Source organism: Cetorhinus maximus, chromosome 5 (genome assembly GCF_964194155.1).
Source record: "Cetorhinus maximus chromosome 5, sCetMax3.hap1.1, whole genome shotgun sequence".
NCBI lineage: Eukaryota > Metazoa > Chordata > Chondrichthyes > Lamniformes > Cetorhinidae > Cetorhinus > Cetorhinus maximus.
The window spans coordinates 90,904,942-90,928,592 of NC_135883.1; the positions used below are offsets into that span (position 1 = coordinate 90,904,942).

The 23,651-nt window shown below is 43.5% G+C and overlaps 1 protein-coding gene across 6 annotated transcripts in view; it reads left to right on the forward strand.

Moving 5' to 3' along the window:
• fam184ab (family with sequence similarity 184 member Ab) overlaps nt 1-23,651 on the forward strand; it is a 237,960-nt gene that overhangs the window by 46,273 nt on the left and 168,036 nt on the right. For all 6 annotated transcript variants that reach the window (XM_078542180.1, XM_078542182.1, XM_078542181.1 and 3 more), the window contains exons 2-4: nt 7,785-8,633; nt 13,766-13,901; nt 17,553-17,734. In XM_078542180.1, coding sequence (XP_078398306.1) covers nt 7,785-8,633; nt 13,766-13,901; nt 17,553-17,734 — 1,167 coding nt within the window. The remainder of the gene's footprint in view (nt 1-7,784; nt 8,634-13,765; nt 13,902-17,552; nt 17,735-23,651) is intronic.

Sequence of the window (23,651 nt, forward strand, 5' to 3'; positions counted from 1 at the left end):
GAAGCGGAGAGCCATCAGACCATCTCGGTGGGGGATGGAGGTGTAGAGGGATTGGACGCCCATGGTGAAGAGGAGGCGGTTGGAGCCAGGGAACTGGAAATTGTTGATATGATGTAGGATGTCAGAGGAATCACGGATGTAGGTGGGAAGGGACTGGACAAGGGGAGAGAGAATGGAGTCAAGATAGCAAGAGATGAGTTCCGTGGGGCAGGAACAGGCTGACACGATCTGTCTGCTGGGACAGTTCTGTTTGTGGATTTTGGGTAGGAGGTAGAAGCGGGCCGTCCGAGGTTGGGAGACTATGAGGTTGGAAGCTGTGGAAGGAAGATCTCCAGAGGAGATGAGGTCAGTGGCAGTCCTGGAAACAATGGCTTGATGTTCACTGGTGGGATCATGGTCCAGGGGAGGTAGGAGGAAGTGTCTTGAACTGTCTTGAAAAGTCTTGAACTGGGGGAAGGCAAATTTTGCAGAAATGAGAAGGGACTTGGCTGAGGTGGACTGTACAGCACTGCTGGAGGATAAGACAGTGGAAAACCAGTGGGACGCACTAAAAAGCAAGATCCTAATTGTACAAAGTAGATATGTTCCCTACAAAAATAAGAGTGGTACTGCCAAACCTAGACACCCCTGGTTGTCTAGAGGAATACAGGGGAAGATCAAACAGAAAAAGAAAGCATACGATAGGCACAAAGAACTAAGCACTGCAGATAGCCTAGACAAATATAGGAAGTGCAGGGACAAAATAAAAAAGGAAATAAGGAAATCAAAGAGAGGGCATGAAAAAAGATTAGCAAGTAAAGTTAAAGATAACCCAAAGATGTTTTACCAATACATTAATGCTAAAAGGTTAGTTAAGGAAAAAGTAGGACCTCTTAGAGATGAAGATGGAAACTTGTGTGTAGATGCAAAGGCTGTGGGAAGGTTTTTGAATTAATATTTTGTCTCCGTGTTTACAAAGGAAAGGGAGGATGTAGACATAGTAGTCCAGGAGGAACACTGCAAGATATTGGATGGGATAGTCATAAAGAGAGAGGAAGTAATCGAAGGGTTGAAATCCTTGAAAGTTGATAAGTCACCAGGGCCAGATAGATTGTTTCCGAGGCTGCTGAAGGAAGTCAGAGAGGAGATAGCTGATGCCCTGAGGATGATTTTCCAATCTTCACTAGATACAGGCGAGGTACCGGAGGACTGGAGAAATGCAAATGTAGTTCCATTGTTTAACAAGGGATCAAAGGAAATGTCAAACAATTATAGGCCAGTTAGTCTTACATCGGTGGTGAGCAAATTAGTAGAATCAGTCCTGAGAGATAGGATTCGTGTCATGTGGAAAGGCATTGACTAGTCAGGGATGGCCAGCATGGATTTGTTAAAGGAAAGTCTTGCCTCACAAATTTGATTGAATTCTTTGAGGAAGTGACAAGAAGGGTTGATGAAGGTAGTGCAGTGGATGGTAGCACATAGATTTTAGTAAGGCATGGCAGATTGGTCAGGAAAGTAAAAGCCCATGGGATTCAGGGTAATGTGGCAAACTGGATAAAAGGTTGGCTTTGTAACAAGAAACAAAGGGTAATGGTTGATGGATGCCCTTGTGAATGGAAAGTTGTCTCAAGTGGTGTTCCACAGGGCTCGGTGTTGGGACCCTTGCTGTTTGTGTTACATATTAACGATTTGGACGTGAACTTGGGGGGCACGATTGGGAAATTTGCAGATGACACAAAGATTGGCCGAGTAGTGTATAGTGTAGAGGATAACCATAATCTCCAAAATGATATAGATGGGGTTGGTGGAGTGGGCGGTAAAGTGGCAGATGGATTTTAACATAGAGAAGTGTGAGGTCATACATTTAAGGAGTTCAAACAGTTACAGGGATTACACAATAAATGGGAATATATTAAGAGGGGTAGATGAAGTGAGAGATCTTGGTGTACAATTACACAGGTCCCTGAAGGCAGCAGTTCAAGTAGACAAGGTTGCAAAGAAGGCATATGGAATGCTCTCCTTCATTGGCAGAGGTATAGAATATAAAAGTAAGGATATAATGTTGGAATTGTATAAAACACTGGTGAGGCCACAACTGGAGTATTGTGTGTAGTTCTGGTCACCACATTACAGGAAGGACGTAATAGCTCTGGAGAGAGTGCAGAGGAGGCTTACAAGAATGTTGCCAGGGTTAGAAAAGTGTAGCTACGAGGAGAGATTGGATAAATTGGGGTTATTTTCCTAAGAACAAAGAAGGCTGAGAGGTGACTTGATTGAGGTGTACAAAATTATGGGGGGAATAGATAGCGGATAGGATAAAATTGTTTCCCTTGGTGGAGAATTCTAGAACCAGGGGGCATAGATTCAAGATAAATGGCAGAAGGTGTAGGGGGTTCATGATGAAGAACTTTTTTACGCAGAGGGTAGTGCGTGTCTGGAATTCGCTGCCCAAGTTGGTGGTAGAGGCAGAAACTCTAAACTCTTTTCAGAAGTACCTGGATCTGCACCTTAAGTGCTGTAAGCTGCAGGGCTATGGGCCGGGTGCAGGAAGGTGGGATTAGAAAGGGCACTTGGGTATCCTCTGGCTGGCATGGACAAGATGGGCCGAATGGCCTCCTCCTGTGCTGTAACTTTTCTATGGTTCTAAGAGTGGCATTTGTGATGCTGGGGACCTCTGGAGGAGGCCAAGATGGATCATCCACTTGGCACTTCTGGCTGAAGATTGTAGCAAATGCTTCAATCTTATCTTTTGCACTGATGTGCTGGGCTCCCCCATCAATGATATTTGTGGAGCCTCCTCCTCCAGTGAGTTCTTTAATAGTCCACCACCATTCATGACTGGATGTGGCAGAACTGCAGAGCTTAAATCTGCTCTGTTGGTTGTGGGATTGCTTAGCTCTGTCACCTGCTGCTTATGCTGTTTGGCACGCACATAGTCCTGTGTTATATCTTCACCAAGTTGACACCTCAGTTTTAGGTATGCCTGTTGCTGCTCCTGGCATGCCCTCCTTCACTCTTCATTGAACCAGGATTGATCCCCTGACTTGATGATAATGGTCGAGTGGGCGATATGCCGGACCATGAGGTTACAGATTGTATTTTGGGGGATATGCCGGGACATTTGGTTACAGATTATATTTGAGTATAATCCTGCTGCTGCTGCTGATGGCCCACAGATGCCCAGTCTTGAGTTGCTAGATCTGTTTGAAATCTATCCCATTTAGCACGGTGGTAGTGCAACACAACTCGATGGAGCGTATACTCAATGTGAAAGCGGGACTTCGTCTCCACAACGACTGTGCGGTGGTCACCTCGACTGATACTGTCATGGACAGATGCATCCGTGACAGGTAAGTTGGTGAGGATGAGGTCAAGCATGTTTTTCTGTCCTGGTTCCCTCACCACCTGCTGCAGACCCAGCCTAGCAGCTATGTCCTTAAGGTCTCTGCCAGCTTGGTCAGTAGTCATGCTATCATCACTCTTGGTGATGGACATTGAAGTCCCCCACCCAGAGTACATTCTGCGCCCTTGCCACCCTCAGTGCTTCCTTCAAGCGGTGTTCAACATGGAGGAGCACTGATTCAGCAGTTGGGGGAAGGTGGTATGTGGTAATCAGTTGGGGGTTTCCTTGCCCATGTTTGACCTGATTCCATGAGACTACTCTATGCTTAAGCACGTGACTGAATGCCATGTGATCACATATCACATGATTAAATCTCTTTTCATGTGTCAAACCAGAGTTGGAAATGCTACCTAGAAATGCAGGGGGCCAGATGCAATTCCCAAATGCCTGGGAACACCAATTTCCTCACCAAATCATATGCAGTGCTGACTGGAATATATATGGATGTTTCTTCATTGTTGTGGGGTCAAAATTCCAGAACGTGCTATCCAACAATGTAGGAGCGCTGTCACAACATCGACTTTAAATAAAATTCAGTAATAGGCACCGTTGTTGGACATGTTATCTTAATATTCATTTGCATTGCATATGCATGTGTACTTTAACTTTTCATGCATTTATTAATATAATGATAAGAGAAATGTAAATCAGTATGGGCAAGTATTTTTGATTGTAGTTTTGTGTTGCAGGTCACTACTTACTAGTCGCCTGTTTAAAGTTAGTTATCTGACCACCATAGGCCATATGAGAAATTGACATATTTGTTTTCTTTGATTTTAGTGGGAAAAGAGGAGCATGAATGCTCGCCACAGGTGTGGCTTCAGCAGCACCTTTTTAGCCAGATGCACTAATTTTAGTAGAAAATGCTTTATAGACAATACAATGCACAATACATATGTATTCACTTGACAAGCATCCACCATCATTCAATTCGAAACTTTGCAGTCCCTTTCTCTCACCTTAATTTGAAATTCTGGTTAGACACTAATGTATGTGGTGAGGCCTGTTCCAGCTTTTTTATTTCCAATATTTATAACAGAAACTAAACTCTCAAACTGGCATTTGCCCTCATATTTTCTGAATTATTGCTCCAGTCCTCTAGATTACTAGTCCAGTAACACAAGCATTACACGATCATACCTGGAAAAGATGTGACTAGAACTGTAGAGTACTCTGGTTGTGACCTTACTTGGCAACATAATCCAGCATGCTACGTGCTTTGTTTATTGCCTTCACATGCTGTTCATGTATAATAAGTGATTAAACTCATAGGGCAGAATTTTGCCGTTGGCGAGCAGGGGGCGGGGCCCGCTTGCCGATGTGTAAAATGACGCGGGATGACGTCTGCCAGAACCCCTGACGTTATCCCGCACCATTTAAATTTTCAGGAAGGTGGGCCCGCAGCAAAATCAGCTGCGGGCCTGCCGACCTGTCAATTGCCAAGTGAGGCCATTGACAGGATCATTTAAACAATTAAAGGACCTGCCCGTCCAACCTTAAGGTTGGCGGGCAGGCCAGGAGCCCCGGCGGGCAATAGAAAAAACATGAAACCTCATCCACCGGCGGGATGAGGTTTCATGCAGGGTGTCAAAAATTTTAATAGAGTTATTATGTAAATTATGAACATGTCCCATCTCATGTGACATTGTCACATGAGGGGGACATGTTATGGAATTTCTTTTGTTCTATTTTTAATATTTTTCAAGGTGGAAGCGATCTCCCTGAGGCAGCACTTAGCCTCAGGGAGATGTGCACTCTTTTGTGCGCATGTGGAAAGAGCGCACTCTCGCTTTTGGGGAACCCTCCCCCCGCCCGCACAGGAAGCGCATAGCGCTTCCCACCGGACGTCACGCTGGGCGGGCCGTAATTGGCCTGCCCACGTAAAATGGCAGCACAGCCCGCTTCTCCGGCGGGGATCGGCTCCCTGCCCGATGGAGATTGGGTTGGGCCCACCTGCCCGACAGGCAGAAAATTCTGCCCATAGTCTTTCTCAGCTTCTTGCTTGATAAATTCAATCCCACCCATGAAGTGCATTGGGCAGGATTTTCCCGTCGGTGAGCGGAGGGCGGGGCCCGCTCGCTGATGCGTAAAATGACACGTGGTGACATCGGGCGGAACTTCCAACGCCATCGCGCCCCATTTAAATTTTCCGGTAGGCAGGGGTGCAGCAAAATCAGCAGTGCGCCCGCCGACCTGTCAATGGCCAATTGAGGCCATCGACAGAGTAATTAAACTAATTAATGGACCTGCCCATCCAACTTTCAGGTTGGTGGGCAGGCCAGGAGCCCTGGCAGAAATTAGAAAAAGCATGAAACCTCATCCACGGGCAGGATGAGGTTTCAAAAAATGTTATTAAAGTTTTTGTAAAAAGTATGGACATGTCCCAACTCATGTCACATGAGGGGACATGTCAGGAATTTTGTTTTTCTATTCTTAATATTTATCACAGAACAGCCGACCTCCCTGAGGCAGCACTTAGCCTCAGGGAGATGAGTGTGCTCTTTTGTGCACATGCGCGGAAGAGCGCACTATCGATTTTGGGAATTCCACCGCCCCCCCCCTGCCTGCACAGGGAGCGCATAGAGCTTCTGTGCAGACGTCGTGCTGGGCGGGCCTTAATCGGCCTCCCCACGTAAAATGGTGCCGTGCCCCCAATTGGGGGCACCGATTGGAAATGCGCCTGCCCTTCAACTTCGCCCCCGATGGGGAGGGAAAATCCTGCCCATTGTTTTACTTTTATAATCTGGAGCTTGCACTTATCTATATTAAACCTCATTTGCTGTTGATCAGTCCAGGCGTAATCTCTGTTAAACTTTCTTTGTAGTATCTTATCTGACTTTAAAACAGTGATCAGTTCAGGGCTTGAAGAAGATTTAGATGACAGTGTAAGCTGGATGAGTTGTTCTATTCCTGCATCCTTCCATCTGCAAAAGATAATGGGCAAATAGCAAACAAATCCGTTTCAGATGGAGTGTCTTCATATGGTGCACCTTTGCTGCAGGCTGTAGAGGTCAGCCCTTGAGGGGCAGGTTCTGCCACAAGTGCTGCATCTGAAGCTACCAAGTGTCATTGTGGGTTGTTGTTTTTGGTGTTGGCGTCAGTTGCCAAGTTGCTGTAGCCACTGGCCATCGTGGTGGTGCACGCCAGGCCACAGGAGATGTCACCACGTTTCTCTGTCATTAGCTGGTGATTCCCAGGACACGATGCCCCCCCCCCCCCCGAAACAAACCACAGTGGCTGGTTCCCTGCGGCAGGGCCGGCAAGCCATTGAAATCTGCATTCACATCAGTGGGACTGGAAGATCCCGCTTTAAATCTTGATATATTGTAGAGCTTGCCATCTAGCCTAGTAAGCCAGTAAACTCCTTCATTATCTACAGGGAAAGCAAACATCAGGAGTATGGAGAAGAAGATGCCAAACAGGGTCAGACAATATCTATGGAGAGAACAAACTAGTTGATGTTTCTGAGCAGATCCTTTTTCAAAACTGTAAAATAAGAAATGGATGGAATAATAAAACTAATAAGCCTAAAGGGAAGCGTGTAGATGAGAAATAGAAGAGGGGCCAAGATAAATCCCTGGAGGGTGGGAGGGAGATGGGGAGGGGAGGGCGGGGTGGGAACTCCAGAGGTAATGAAGGGAGAGTGGAAGGAAAAACCAAAATATTCTATGGCCTTAATTTGTAGAATTGAACCGGGCAAGTGCAGTCCCATTGACCTAGATAATGGAGGAAAGGTGTTGGTAGAGGATGGTAGGGTGAAACATGTTAAAGGTTGCATACAGGTCAAAAAGGCAAACTGTGCCATGGTGACAGCCACAACGAATGTCATCTGATTTCAGTGCTGTGCCTGGGATAAAAATCTGATAGATAACATTCAAATAAGGAGTTGCAGGTGCATGGATATATGAGGCAACAACATATTCAAGGACTTTGGAAAGGAAATGGAGGTTGGATGTAGGGCAGTTGCTTGGGAGGTGAAGGCTGGATTTTTTGAGGAGCAGATTGATGACTGCAGATTTGAAAGGGTGCTGGACAGTATCAAAGGAAAGGGAACCATTTTCAACATAATTAACATGAGAATGAGGAAGGGAAGTTGGATGATCAACAGTTTAGTGGAAATGGGGTTGAGAGTGCAGGAGGTGGGTCACATGGATCAGATGAGCTTGGAGAGGAGAGATAGAAGAGAAGCTAAAGAAAGTTTCAAGTTCAGGGCTATGACACTTCTCCAGAAGGCAGATCTTTACTCTTATTCATAAACGAGTAAACATTTTTCTACTTATATGAACTATTATGTTGTATTGTATAAAAACCCTTACAAAAAATAACAAATCCTCTTTCTTGACATGAACACTGTTATGACTGTTCCATTAGTGTAATGTATATCATTTTTTTTTTTTTGCAGGTGATCTATGCTTTAAATACTAAAAATGATGAACATGAGGCTGCTATCCAGGCACTCAAAGAGGCGCATGAGGAAGAAATACAGCAAATTTTTGATGAAACAAAGGACAGGATTCTTCAGTATAAGGGTAAAATCAACGAGGAAGTAGAGCTACGGAAGAAAATTCAGTCTTTGGAAGAATCTCTGGAACAGCACGAACAGATGAAACAGCAAGCACTAGCAGAATTTGAGGCTTATAAGCAGCATGTTGAAGATATGCAGTTTGCTACAGAGACCCATCAAACGCAAGGTGTTGCGATTATGTCTAGAAATATCCAGGAAATTAAGGAAAACTTTGATGATAAGTTACAACAGTTTATCCAGTTAGAGTCCCAGTTTGGACAGAATAAACAACAAACTTTGGAAGATCTGCAGGCGGCCCACAAGCTAGAGATCCAGAATCTTTTAAGGACTCATCGCAATCAGCATGAAACTTCAAGTAAACAACAGGAGAAATTACAACAGCTGCTCAAAGATGAACTAATTGCAACGAACAATAAAATTAAAGAACTTACACTTGAAAAGCAAAAGCTAGTGGAAGAATTTGAAGCTAAATTGAGCAAAGCTCAAGCCTTTTACAAACATGAGATTGAAGGCTTAAAATCTCAACAGACATCGGAAAACATGCTTCAATGGAAACAGAGGGAATCTCAGCTAAAGATAGAATTTCAAATCCAAGAGACTACTTTGAAAAAGGCACTTGATAAGCTGCAGACAGAATTGCAGATCACTCAGGAGGATGCTAATCAAATGAGGAATAAATGCGAACAGTTTCAAGGAGCATTGAACAAAGCAGAAAACAACGTTCAAGTAAGAGCTAATACAAATAATTGGATAAAGTAGCATTTGATGTCCTGATTATTTAAAAAAAACTATAACCCAAGATGAGGCTGAGTATAACCCTGGTTATGTTTGAACTGGTCTTTTGGAATTTTTGGGGGTTTATGGACTGCTATGTCTGAAATAACATCTGTGCTATAATTAGAAGTTCTGCCCATATTATTGTTTTGATTACAAAAACAGAATTACCTGGAAAAACTCAGCAGGTCTGGCAGCATCGGCGGAGAAGAAATCAGTTAACGTTTCGAGCCTTCATGGCCCTTCGGCAGAACTGAAGCATAGTTAGAAGAAGGGAGAAATATAAATTGGTTTAAGGTGGGGGGGGGGGGGGGGGAGAGACACATTGAGGGTGTGGTGATTGTGGAGATGAGCAGATAATCAAAAGATGTCACAGACAAAAGGGTCAAAGAGGTGTCGAAGGTGGTGACATTTGTCTGAGAAAAGTGCTAATTAAGAATGGAAGACAGGATATTCAAAGTACAGCTCTAGTGGGGGTGGGGTGGAAAGACTAACAAGGTTTTAGTTTAGATTTAAAAATAATGGAAATAGGTGGGGAAAGAAGAATCTATATAAATTATTGAAAAAAGAAAGGGGGGGGTGGAAGAAACGGGGTGGGGATGGGGGGAGGGGGAGTTTAAGATCTAAAGTTGTTGAATTCAATATTCAGCCCAGAAGGCTGTAAAGTGCCTAGTCGGAAGATGAGGTGCTGTTCCTCCAGTTTGCGTTGGGCTTCACTGGAACAATGCAGCAAGCCAAGGACAGACATGTGGGCAAGAGAACAGGGTGGAGTGTTAAAATGGCAAGCGACAGGGAGGTTTGGGTCTTTCTTGTGGACAGACCGCAGGTGTTCCGCAAAACGGTCGCCCAGTTTGCGTTTGGTCTCTCCAATGTAGAGGAGACCGTATTGGGAGCAACAAATGCAGTAGACTAAGTTAGGGGAAATGCAAGTGAAATGCTGCTTCACTTGAAAGGAGTGTTTGGGCCCTTGGACGGTGAGGAGAGAGGAAGTGAAGGGGCAGGTGTTGCATCTTCTGCGTGGGCATGGGGAGGTGCCATAAGTGGGGGTTGAGGAGTAGGGGGTGATGGAGGAGTGGACCAGGGTGTCCCGGAGGGAACGATCCCTACGGAATGCCGTCAGGGGGGGTGAAGGGAAGATGTGTTTGGTGGTGGCATCATGCTGGAGTTGGCGGAAATGGCGGAGGATGATCCTTTGAATGCAGAGGCTGGTGGGGTGATAAGTGAGGACAAGGGGGACCCTATCATGTTTCTGGGAAGGAGGAGAAGGTGTGAGGGAGGATGCACGGGATATGGGCCGGACACGGTTGAGGGCCCTGTCAACGACCGTGGATGGAAAACCTCGGTTAAGGAAGAAGGAGGACATGTCAGAGGAGCTGTTTTTGAAGGTAGCGTCATCAGAACAGATGCGACGGAGGCGAAGGAACTGAGAGAATGGGATGGAGTCTTTACAAGAAGCGGGGTGTGAGGAGCTGTAGTCGAGGTAGCTGTGGGAGTCGGTAGGCTTGTAATGGATATTGGTGGACAGTCTATCATCAGAAATTGAGACAAAGAGGTCAAGGAAGGGAAGAGAAGTGTCAGAGATGGACCATGTGAAGATGATGGAGGGGTGGAGATTGGAAGCAAAATTAATAAATTTTTCCAGGTCCCGACGAGAGCATGAAGCAGCACCGAAGTAATCATCGATGTACCGGAGAAAGAGTTGTGGGAAGGGGCTGGAGTAGGACTGGAACAAGGAATGTTCCACATACCCCATAAAGAGACAGGCATAGCTGGGGCCCATGCGGGTACCCATAGCCACACCTTTTATTTGGAGGAAGTGAGAGGAGTTAAAGGAGAAATTGTTCAGTGTGAGAACAAGTTCAGCCAGACGGAAGAGAGTAGTGGTGGATGGGGATTGTTGGGGCCTCTGTTCAAGGAAGAAGCTAAGGGCCCTCAGACCATCCTGGTGGGGGATGGAGGTGTAGAGGGATTGGACATCCATGGTGAAGAGGAAGCGGTTGGGGCCAGGGAACTGGAAATTGTTGATGTGACGTAAGGTGTCAGAGGAATCACGGATGTAGGTGGGAAGGGACTGGACAAGGGGAGAGAGAAGGGAGTCAAGATAACGAGAAATGAGTTCCGTGGGGCAGGAACAGGCTGACACGATCGGTCTGCCAGGACAGTTCTGTTTGTGGATTTTGGGTAGGAGGTAGAAGCGGGCCGTCCGAGGTTGGGCGACTATCAAGTTGGAAGCTGTGGGAGGAAGATCACCAGAGGAGATGAGGTCAGTGACAGTCCTGGAAACAATGGCTTGATGTTCTGTGGTGGGGTCATGGTCCAGGGAGAGGTAGGAGGAAATGTCTGCGAGTTGACGCTCAGCCTCCGCGAGGTAGATGTCAATGCGCCAGACAACAACAGTACCACCCTTGTCAGCGGGTTTGATGACAATGTTGGGGTTGGACCTGAGAGAACGGAGTGCAGTGAGTTCAGAGAGAGACAGATTAGAATGGGTGAGAGGAGCAGAGAAATTGAGACGGCTAATGTCACGCCGACAGTTCTCAATGAAAAGATCAAGAGAAGGTAAGAATCCAGAGGGAGGGGTCCAAGTGGAGGGAGAATATTGGAGGTGGGTGAAAGGATCCGTTGAGCGGGGAGAGGACTCCTGCCCAAAGAAGTGAGCACGGAGACGAAGACGGCGGAAGAAGAGTTCAGCATCATGCCGAGCCCGAAATTCATTGAGATGAGGGCGTAAGGGTATGAAACTAAGTCCTTTGCTGAGCACTGAACGTTCAGCATCGGAGAGGGAAAGGTCAGGGGGTATAGTGAATACGCGGCTGGGGCTGGGATTGGAAGATGGGGTGAGGACGGAGGGACAAGCAGGGGTGGAGGGTCCCAGATGGGTGTTGGAGTCGATGAGTTGTTGGAGCTTGCGTTCCTTAGCACTTGAGAGAAAGAGATAAAGTTTCTTGTTGAGGCGACGGATGAGGCGAAGAATAAAATGAAACTGGGGGCACGCGCAGCTTTGAAAAAGGGTGCGGCGGTGCTGCTGGAGGGAGAGGTCGAGTGTGTTCATATGGCGGCGCATGGCACTGAGTGTGGATCTCAGAATGCGACGGGAACAGCAGTCCGAGAAACGTTTTATGTCCCGGAGATACCTGTAATCCTGGGTAGGTTCGAAACAAGAGGGATGGAATTTCAGTTGAAATCCACGTGGGGTGAGTCGGAGACGGAGACAGTCACTGAGAAAGGAGATATGGCTGTGAAAGCGGGTTTTAGTAAACACCTTGTCAAACACTAGGAGAGAAATGGAAAGCAATGAAGGTGAGCAGGGCAGAAGAGACAGTCGGAAATCCTGTCGGAGGATAGAACCGTACTTCTTCAAAGAGGGCATTTCTTGAAGAGGAGTGGCAGTCAATTAAACACAAAGATAAAAACAAAAAGCTAAAAGCTACTGCGGATGCTGGAAATCCAAAACAAAAACAGAATTACCTGGAAAAACTCAGCAGGTCTGGCAGCATCGGCGGAGAAGAAATCAGTTAACGTTTCGAGCCTTCATGGCCCTTCGGCAGAACTGAAGCATAGTTAGAAGAAGGGTGAAATATAAATTGGTTTAAGGGGGGGAGGGGGGGAGAGACACATTGAGGGTGTGGTGATTGTGGAGATGAGCAGATAATCAAAAGATTATCAATCAATGTTTTGATTGGCCAGTCAGATGTCTTGGTCAGTAAAATGAATATTGTGAATCATGTTTGGATTGTATAATAATACAGTAGAATATTGCTTAGGGAATTTGTTACACTGTCTTTTTTAAATTAAAAAAATCCTTCAAGGGAGCAACACTTAACATGGTTGGATAACTTCTACACAGTCAGGCAAGAAAATAACCTTTGTGAATTGTCTCAGTGGAATCATTAATGTTTTTTAAACACTCCCCAGTAGCTTGGTTAATTAAGTCATTGTACAGTTTAGCACTAGTCATTCAGGCCCAAATGCAAGCCAGCATGCAGGATTAGCTCAGCAGGGAACCTGTTTTGACAGCTGGAGAGAACTTTGCTGGATTGCCATCTTTGTGATTATATTGTTACTTTTTCTGTGACCCGTTTTGTCAACGTCTCTTTAAGATAAGATTAAGATGTATGAAGTGTTTGAAGCCCCTGCTATTGATACTTTAATAGTCTTTTTGATTGACACATAAGGATTGTAGGATCAGCAGTACATTTTTCAAAAGAAGATGTGAATGGCTGTTTTTTAAAACAGTTTCACACATGCCATTGTTACTCTAGGGTTCATTGGTTCTGCACATAATGTATACGAGGTAAATTGGCATGGAAGAGCCATGAATTGGCATGGGGGCTATAAGGGGCCATGTGGGTGAGTGGGGGCCATTAGTTGGCATCGTGGTATGGGGAGTGAATGAGGGGATGTCGGGATGAGAGTTCGAAGGCCTAGAATGCCTCAATACAACAGGGACGAAGTCCCAGAGCACCAAGGACGGGCCTTTTAACCAGCCCGCCTTGGCACTCGGTTGCCCCCATGGCCATGTAAGTTCCCTTTCCTGGGCCGGAGGGCCCAATTCTATCCTGCACCCACCCTTCCAGAGTGAAGATTGTGCCAGTCAGGGGCTTTTCTACTGAGGAATGTGTGGCGAGCTGGGAAATTTCCCGATTAGAGCTACCCCACTTTGTAGTGAAAATCTGGGCCATTCATATTTGCTTACCTGCAATCATCTTGCATAGATAGGACTGTTCACACTTAGCTAGGCATATTATTGTCTTATAGGACTTAATCCTGGTAGGCAGTGGAGAGGTTGGGACGTGACAGAATGTAACTCTGACTAGCTTTTTGTCTCCAAGATTGGCAAGGGTGAAGAAGAAAGCCGCTTTCTCTGATGTCTTTTGTCTTTAAAAGATGCATCTGGGGAACAATACAGTTGACATGAGAATTACGTATGAATGTCATGGCTCATGTGTGGCATGAAACTTTTAAAATTCACTGTCCCACTTTCTTTTTAACTCCCTTCCAATAAAGCAACGTTGAATTCTAAAAAAAGAGGCCAGTTGTAACAAATGATCTTTCCTCTAACGGTATGATATGTATTTTTTCAGATGCTTCAGCAACAGCTGAAACAGGGTCAACAGAAAGCTGATGGTACTCTTACAAAACAAAAGCAGCTAGAAGATGAACTGGTTGCTTGTAAAGAGCATATTCAACAGCAGTCCACAGAGCTGCTACTTAAATCAAGTAGGTCCATCCTATATTTAAAACCTGTTTATTTAAACAAAATGACATTTCCACTGTCAGATTTATTCTATTTTTCTGACTTTTGCTGCAATAGTTTTATTGAAAACTGCACAATGTATATCTTAGAGGATTAATTAACAGGATATGAAAGATTTTCTTCATAATATGGAAGAGGGCAGCTCCAGTTAAATTTTTAAAAACATCTGTAAATTGCATTTTTATAATTTTGAAGTTGGAGTTTAGAATTGTAGAGGTATATAAATATTTAGTGTGAGATTTAACTTGTTGATCCATCTTATATTGGATGTCCTCTAATTTATAAACACGTTAGCTTGAATTTCAAACTCTTTACAATTTTATGACCTGGTCATTGGATTTCGGAGATGAACTGTGTATAGTATAGATTTTCTAGCACCAGGAGTAGCGTATTCGAGACGTCAGACTTATTCCACCATCTTGTCAGCCATGACAGGTTTTTGTCTGTTTTAATCCCAAATCAACAACATTTCTCTAATCTCTTAATTTCCATCCTCCTCCACTAAGTATTTTCTTTGCAAGACTCTTACTGATCCCACATTTATGGCCTTCTGGGCAGCATTCTACATTCTCGCAATGTTCTGCGTGAAGGATATTTTCTTAGATTCACTTTTAACTGATTTTGTTCCAATTGTAAGATTATGCTCTCTTGATCAGAGTGTCCTTATTAGAGAAGAGTCATTCTTTACCAATTTCCTTCACTATTTTAGATGCTTCAGTCAACTCGTCCTTTAACCTTCTCATCTTAGGGACTATAACCCAAGTTTATGTAGACTCTCACCTCAGCAAAGCCTGTTCATCCTAGGTTTCGTCCAGTGAATCATTGCTAGACCTCCTCCAGGGTCTGCATATTGTTTCTGAGATGGAGTGCTCAGAACTGATCACAACACTCCATTGAGGTTAGACCAGCACTTTGACTTGTTTTCAGTTCGGTAAGATATCACCTGTATTATTAGCTTCCTGCTGATGACTTTCGGCTCTTTGTTATTTTTCTTCCTTAGTGTCAGCAGTCTTAAATCAGCAAGATGAATATATTCATAAGTTTAACTCCCTTAAACATAGGGCTTTAGGGTGTCCATACAAGTGAGGTAAGTCATTGAATCCGCTGACTTTAGTGATAGAATCTCTTCAGATAAGTTGAATGCTACTGGTGTCTTATTCAGTGGATATTTCCATGAAATAGTCAATTAACATATATTCACCATTTTTTAGTGCATCATCCTTTTCAACTCTGTCTGAATTCCTTTAATTTGTTCAAAGGATGTGAGAGTCGCTGGCAAAGCCTGCATTTATTGCCCCTCCTTAATTGCCTTGAGGAGGTGATAGTAAGCCACCTTCTTGAACTGCAGCAGCCCATGTAGTATAGTTATACACATTGTGTTGTTAGAGAGTTCCAAGATTTTGACTCGGTGACAGTGAAGGAACAGTGATATATTTCAAAACCAGAATGGTGTGTGACTTGGAGGGAAACCTGAAAATGGTAATGTTCCCATGTACCTACTGTCCTTGTGTGTGGATGGTAGAGCTAGAAGGCTTGGAAGTTGCTCTCGAAGGAGCTTTCCCAAGTTGCTGCGGTGCATCTTATGAATGGTGGACACTGCTGCCACTGAGGCCTGGTGGTGGAGGGATTGAATAATATACAGCCATGATTTAAAAGCAAGTAAAAATTAGGGTAATTGAATTAAGCTTATACAACCATCCTTACTATGAACTGTGTAAGGTTTACATAATATGACATCTTAAAGTAAATTTTTATGCATTTACCTTCTCTAATTTCTCATTTTGTAAATTGTCAGTTGATTGTTTTTAAATAAATATAGGCTCTTTTTGAGGAAAGGCAATGATTTTATTTTCATTTTGAAAGAAAAATGCTTGCTGACCTTGATATTACCTTCCGGGCTGAATATTGAATTCAACAACTTTAGATCTTAAACTCCCCCTCCCCCCATCCCCACCCTGTTTCTCCCCCCTCCCTTTTTTTTTCCAATAATTTATATAGATTCTTCTTTTCCCACCTATTTCCATTATTTTTAAATCTAAAACTAAAACTTTGTTAGTCTTTCCACCCCACCCCCACTAGAGCTGTACCTTGAGTATCCTGTCTTCCATTCTTAATTAGCACTTTTCTTAGACAATATCACCACCTTCAACACCTCTTTGATCCTTTTGTCTGTGACATCTTTTGATTATCTGCTCCTATCACTGCTTGCTTATCTCCACAATCACCACACCCTCAACTTCTCTCCCCCCCCCCCCCCCCAACCCCCCACCTTAGACCAGCTTATATTTCACCTTTCTCCTAACTATACTCAGTTCTGCCGAAGGGTCATGAAGAATCGAAACGTTAACTGATTTCTTCTCCACCGATGCTGCCAGACCTGCTGAGTTTTTCCAGGTAATTCTGTTTTTGTTTTGGATTTCCAGCATCCGCAGTAGCTTTTAGCTTTTTGTTTTTATCTTGATATTACCTCACTTATTTTTAACATTTTCTTTTGCTCATGCTAGAAATTTTTAGACTATGACTTATGTCATCATTCACTTCCTGTGTGAAGAACTCGGATGTTTTTGTATTAAGGTTAAGGCTATCTGTTCAGCTGCCCTTTCCCCTTGCCCACCTAGTCCTGATCCCAAGGCTTCTTTGGTTTCTCTCCTGCCTTCCCTCCTGTCTTGTCCATGAGTTGCACCCCATGCTCCCTTAACCAGTTCTACTACCTAACTTAGATTCATCAAAAACTCTGTGTCCCATATCCCATCCTGGCAGCTGTGCCTTCAACTGTTTAGGCTTCGTGCTCTGCAATTCTCTCGTTAATCCCCTCTGCCTTTCCCCCATATCCCTTCATTTAAAATTTCCCCTTAAATTCACTGTTCACCAAGTTTTTGAACACCTTTTCTAATTTTCTTTGGCTTGGCATACCTTTTTGTCTGGTTAAACCTCTGTAAAGCGCCATAGGACCTTTTCTGATATTAAAGTTGCTAAAGAATACAAATTGTACTTATATGGCTTCATGCAGCATATTGTTTATTGAAAATGTCTTTGAACAAACTTTATGTAAGAAAAAAGCATATATTTCTTAATATTTAAGCTGATAGATGAAAGTACATTTATGCACTGTTTTTCACTACATCTTAATGCCAAAATCACTTCACGGCCAATGAATTACTTTTGGAAGTGTAGTCACTGTTATAATGTAGGAAATGCAACAGATAATTTGTGTACAACCTCATCAATAGCAATGCGATATTGAGCAGATAATCTGTTTTAGAGATATTGGTTGAGATATAAATATTAATCAGAACACCGGGGAACATTTTATTTGTGCCATGGAATGTTTTACATCCATGTAAGAGTGTCGAAGGGGCCTTAGTTTAACACCTTGTTTGAAAGATGGCACCTCTGGCAGTGCAGCACTCCCTTAGTGCTGTACTGGAGTGTCAGCCTAGGTTGTGTGTTCACATCTCTGAAGTGGAGCTTGAATCCACAAACTTCTAACTCAGCATTGAGAATGCTGCCGCTGAGCCAGAGACAGATATTAGGGTTGTTTTAGTATTGAAACACGAGGGACTTAAGGCTACTCAGGAAATATAAAATGTAAAATTGCACCATACTGTGTTTAGGTCAGATTGGAGTGCTTCAAGCTACTCAATTGACCCAGGAAGCTACAATCCGGGAGCTGGAGTCACAGCATTGCAGGTTAAAGGAGAGGTTATCACGCCTTGAGGAAGAAAGGAACATTTTGCAGGACAACAACCAGAGCTTGGATGAGCGACAGAGGCAGCAACTACTGGCTATTGAGAAGGTTGTGTTTTTTTATTAACTGAAATTTTTATTTTCTGTTCCCAAATTTCTGGACCAAAATGGAATATAGATAATGTGGTGTATGTGGAAGCAGGATCAATCACATTAAGTTAAAATCGATGCTGTTGGTTAATCCTTTTGATAAATGAATTTCTTTTCCTATGAAACTACATAAATATGATTTATTTTAAGGACTGATTTGTTTTCTAAACTTTCAAAGCTCAATATGATAAATGTATTTCATATTTTTCATCAGGGGGTTAGTAAGCATTTATATATATTTTTTTCTCATTCTGTTGTTAAAACGACCCACCCCCCCCCCCACCGCCACAACCCCTGCCCTGACATTGAGTTTGATTCCATGCTCTTGTGACTGGAATTGTATGGCCCCCCGTGGTGGGAGTGCAGGCAGGGTCTCTGTAAAACTGGGCACCATTGCAATGGTGCAGCGCCTGTCATCTACCTGACTCTGCTGAGAATTCCCCAATGGTAGGGGAGGCATCAGACTGCCCCCTCACCCATGGGCCGATTGAGGCTTTTAAGGGCTTCCTCCCACTACTGCTGGGATGTTACCCGCAGTGTGGGAGAACGATGTTGTGCCCAGCTGCTGGGCAATGCGGTACCTCCTTTCCGACTCCCCTGTGCCAAACGGAGAGCACCCACCCTCCCCCTCCCCCCCCGATTCCCCCAGGTCATTCTCATCCACTGGGTTTCCTTCCAACCCACCCTCTCAGCCTTCACCCTGTCCATCCCACACCCCTGGCTCTGGTGAGTCCCTAGACTTGCCTTTGGCTGGGGTACAGTGGCGTCTTCACTTCAGGAGACTTGAACTCTTGGTAGTGGCCAATGCTGCCAGTGGCGCTGCTGGGACAATATTGCTGCTGGCCACTTGATTCACTGACAACCTTCAGAGCTGTGGCTTCCTCCCTGATGAGGCAGAAGGCCCACCTCAAGCCAATTAACAAGCCGGTCGAGCGGAGGTGGGCTTATCCTTGACTTTTATGTGGGTTGGGGGGTACGGGGGGTGGTTGTGGTGCAAGCAAGGACTCCGTCACCTATGACTGTGTATATATCTTATATCAGATGCTGATGAAGTGGGTTTCTGCGGAGAGGAGGTCAAGTAGAAAGTTTAACCTATAAAAGAAGTTCAGTATGGAGCTAGAGTAGGGTTAAACCTATAATACCAGCCAGGTAGGCAGATGCAAGATAATTCCCAAGGGTTAGGATCCAATACTGGCTAAGGATGTGTGTAGTTTGTGTGATGTGGTATTTTCTGAATTTTCGCAGATATTTTTCAGACTATATATACAATAATTGTTAGAATATTTTGTTGATTGCATTGAGGAGAGATTAAAGAGTATAGTGAAGTACTCAACGTGAGACATGACTAAATAAATTTGTGCCCCTCTAACATAAAATAAAAATTAATAATAAGGCTTCTGGTATGACAGCATAGCATTTATGATACTAGACTCATAATCTAGACGCCTGGATTAGGCATCCTGAGACATGAATTCACATTCCACCACGGGAATTTAAGATCAATTAATTAACAAAAATTGATATTAAAAAAGCTAGCTGCATTAATGGTGACCATGAAACTACCGGATTGTCGTAAAAGCTCTTCTGGTTTACTAATGTCTGTCAGCGAAGGAAATCTGTTGTCCTTATTATATTTGTGGCACCAGATCCACAGCAATGTGGTTGACTCTCTCTCAACTGTCACCTAGGAAACTATTTAGCTGAATTAAAGGAAATGGCTTACCATCACAAAGGCAATGAGAGATGGGCAATAAATGCTGACCTTATCAGCGGTAGCCAGAACCCCTGAATGTATTTTTTTTGGGTGTAGTGACAAAACTTTTATGATTGATGCAGGTGACAGTGAATGAGAAGGGAAACATTATTTATTATGTTCAGCCAAACAAAAGAGAGCTTCGCAAAAAAATTTGACTTGGATCAATAGAAATCATTATTCTTGTTATTAGATTTCACGTATATTTATTTCATTTTTCTTATTGAAAGAATAGTGTAAGGAGATTATTTTCAATGCCCTTTAATCTTAAAATAATTTCCTAATTCTATAGTCTTAAGAACTGATTATCAGCACCACAGAGACCAATCATTGTAGGTCATAACCCTGCTGCAGGGAGTCCCTTTGGTAACATCTGTTACAGGTAGATAATGGAGCTGCTTCACAGAGCATCTTATGAATCAGCTTTAGAAGCTCCCAAGCCAGGAATAATCAGCATTGTCACAAATGAACATGGGTTCTTTCAGGTCGTACTGTATATCACTGTGTGCGCACATTTGCTCCTGACTGGTGGATTGTCTGCTTAGTGCCATATCCTATCCTATCTCTTTACTCTATATGACTTCAATTCCCAGAATTAAATTAAGTAACCCTTTTTTTTCATTATTATGTTGCATCACTGATCTAGAAGCTAATCTTAAATCCCCTCTCTTATTTATCACTTACATGCTGCCCCTGGGCAAGATCATGTAAAAGCACAGCATTAGTTTTCACATGTACGCTGATGGCACCTAGCTCTACTTCACCACCACCTCTCTCGATTCCTCCACTCAATCATCAGACTGCTAATCTGACACCCAGAAATTTCCTCCAATTAAATATTTGGAAGACTGAAGCCATAGTTTATGAACCCCTACTCTAAGCTCCCTTCCCTAGCTACCGACTCCACCCCTGTCCCTGGCAACAGTTGAGACTGAGACCTGGTGACACTTGATACATGGTGTGAGAAGGGGAGACCTGGCGAGACTTGAAAAGTGACGCAAGAGGGAGAGACCCAGCAAGACGTGAAAAGCAGCTAGTCAAGTCAATAGACAGACAGCATTCTGAAAAAAATATCAAAGTGTGACATTACAGGGAAACAGGTAAATGATTGGCTGGTGAGTATTTTGCTTGTTTATCTTTGAAAACGCGTGCAATTTATTAGTAATTATTTAAGATTTTATTCATATTGATAAGGTTTACTAGCAGTCATAGAGTTTATTGGGAGCAGTAGGGTTTATTAATTATAAATTAAGTCAGAAAATAATAAATTAATTAACATATAATGAAAATGGCAGGACAAGTGTTGTGTTAGGACTGCGGAATGTGGGAGCTCCTTGACACCAGTGTGATCCAGGGCAACACGTTTGCAGTAAGTGTCTGCGGCTTGAGGAGCATCGGCGCAAAGTCATTGAGCTGGAGGTTAAGCTGCAGATACCATGATGCATCAGGGAGGCGGCAAGTTACCTGAATACTTTGTTCCAGGAGGCAGTCAGGTTAAGATAGATATTTCTGATTTGGTTAGTGGTCAGGGACAGCAGGGTGTAACTGCAAGTGAGACAGGTATGGGGATCGTGAAGGGGGAAGTGGAGGAGCCTCAGTCCTTGCAATTGTCCAACAGGTTCGAGGTGCTTGCAGCTTGTATGGATGAAAGCAGGGCTGCAGGGTGGATTAGCAAATTGACCATGGCACCATGGTACAGGAAGCTATTCAAGCAGAGAAAGTTAATAGGAATGTAGTGGTAGCAGGGGACAACTTAGTCAGAGGGATTGACAGAGTTCTCTACAGCTAAGAGTGCGAGTCCAAACCGCTGCATTGCCTGCTCTGTACCAGATTCGGAACAACTGCTCAGGGCTGGAGAGGGACTTAAAGTGGGAGGGGGAGGATCCAATGATTATGATCCATGTTGGTATCAATGACATAGGTAGGACGAGGAAAGAGGTTCTGCTTAGGGAGTATGAGCAGCTAGGGGCTAAATTAAAAAGCAGACCTTCAAAGGTGGCAGTCTTTGGGTTATTACCTAGCCACTAGCAAATTGGCGTAGGGTAAATAAGATTAGAGAGTTAAATGAGTGTCTCAAAGAAATGGAGGAATGTGTTTTGATTCATGGAACAACTAGCACGAATGCTGGGAAGAGTGGGAACTGTACCTTTGAGATCGTCTTCACCTGAACCATGCTAGCAACGGTGTTCTGGTGAGTCATATAACTAGGGTAGTAGAGAAGGGCTTAAACTAAATAGTGGGAGCTGAGGGATCAAGTGTGGGAAGATATGATGATTCAATGAGAGAAGATGAGTCAAGAGAGAAAATTAGCAATAAGGGAAATAGCAATCAGAACGCGACAGGAAGGGACATAGTGTATAAACTTAAGAGTGAGCCAGCAGATATGGCTAGACGTTGTGAAAATAGCAAAAGGACAGAACTAAAGGCTCTGTACCTAAATGCCCAAAGCATTTGTAACAAAATGGATGAATTTAGAGCACAAATAGAAATTAATATGTATGATCAGATACATATTACAGATACATAGCTGCAAGATGACAGTGGCTGGGACCTGAATATCCAAGGGTATATGACATTTTGGAAAGCCAGGAAGCTAGGAAAAGGTGGAGGGGTAGCTCTGTTAGTTAATGATGGCATTAGTACATTTGAGCAGGATGACCTCGGTTTTGAAGACAAAGATGTAGAATCAGTTTGGGCAGAGATAAGAAATAGTAAAGATAAGATGTCACTTGTTGGAGTAGTTTATAGGCCTCCTAACAGTAGCCACATCGTAGCACGAGGCATACAGGAAGAAATAATGGGTGTTTGTGATAAAGGTATGGTGATAATCATAGGTGATTTTAATTTATATATAAATTGAATGAATCCAATTGACAAGGGCAGCCTGGAAGATGAGTTCATAGTGTTTTCAGGATGGGTTCTGAGAGCAGCATGCTCTAGAGCCAACCAGAGAGCAGGCTATTCTAAATCTGGTAAAGTACAACGAGGCAGAATTAATTAAAGACCTCAAAGTAAAGGAGTCCCTCGGTAACAATGATCATATCATGATTAAATTTTGCATTCAGTTTGAGGGAAAGAAAAGTGTGTCTCAGGCTAGTGTTTTAAACTTTAAAAAGGGCAATTATGAGGGTATGATGACAGCTGGCTATGGTGAACTGGGAAATTGGGTTAAGTAGAGGATTGGTTAGCTAACAGGAAAAAGAGAGTAGGCATAAATGAGTCATTTTTGGGTTGGAAGAATGTAACGAGTGGAGTGCCACAGGGATCAGTGCCTCGCACAGGGCCTCAACTATTTACTATCTATGTCAATTATATGGATGCAGGGATCGAATGTATAGTTGCTAAACTTGCTGATGACACAAAGATAGGTGGAAAATAAGTTGTGAAGAGGACATAAGGAGTCTGCAAAGGGACATAGGTTAAGTGAGGGGCAAAAATTTGCAGATGGAGTATAATGTGGAAAAATGTGAACTTGGCCATTTTGGCATGAAGAATAGAAAAGCAGCATAATATCTAAAAGGAGAGAGATGGCAGAACTCTGAGGTACAGAGGGATCTGCCTGTCCAGTTATATGAATCACAGAAGGTTAGTATATAGGTACAGCAAGTGATTAGGAAGGCAAGTGGAATGTTATCATTCATTGTAAGGAGAATGAAATATAAAAGTAGAGATGTTTTGCTACAGTTGTACAGGGCATTTGTGAGACCACATCTGGAGTACTGTGTACAGTTTTGGTCTCCTTAATTAAGAAAGGATATAATTACATGAGAAGCAGTTCAGAGAAGGTTCACTTGACTGATTCCTGGGATGAAGAGATTATCTTATGAGGAAAGGTAGGACAGGTTGGGCCTGTGCCCATTGGAATTTAGAAGAATGAAAGGTGATCTTATTGAGACATATAAGATCCTGAGGGGTCTTGACAGAATGGATGTTGAAAGGATGTTTCCCTTTGTGGGAGAGATGAGAACTAGGGGACACAGTTTAAAAACAAGGGGTCTTCCATTTAAGACAGAGATGAGGAGAATTTTTTCCGAGGGTCATGGGTCTGTGGAAATCTGTTCCCCAGAGATCGGTAGAGGTAGAGTCATTAAATGCTTGTAAGACAGATAGATAAATTCTTGAC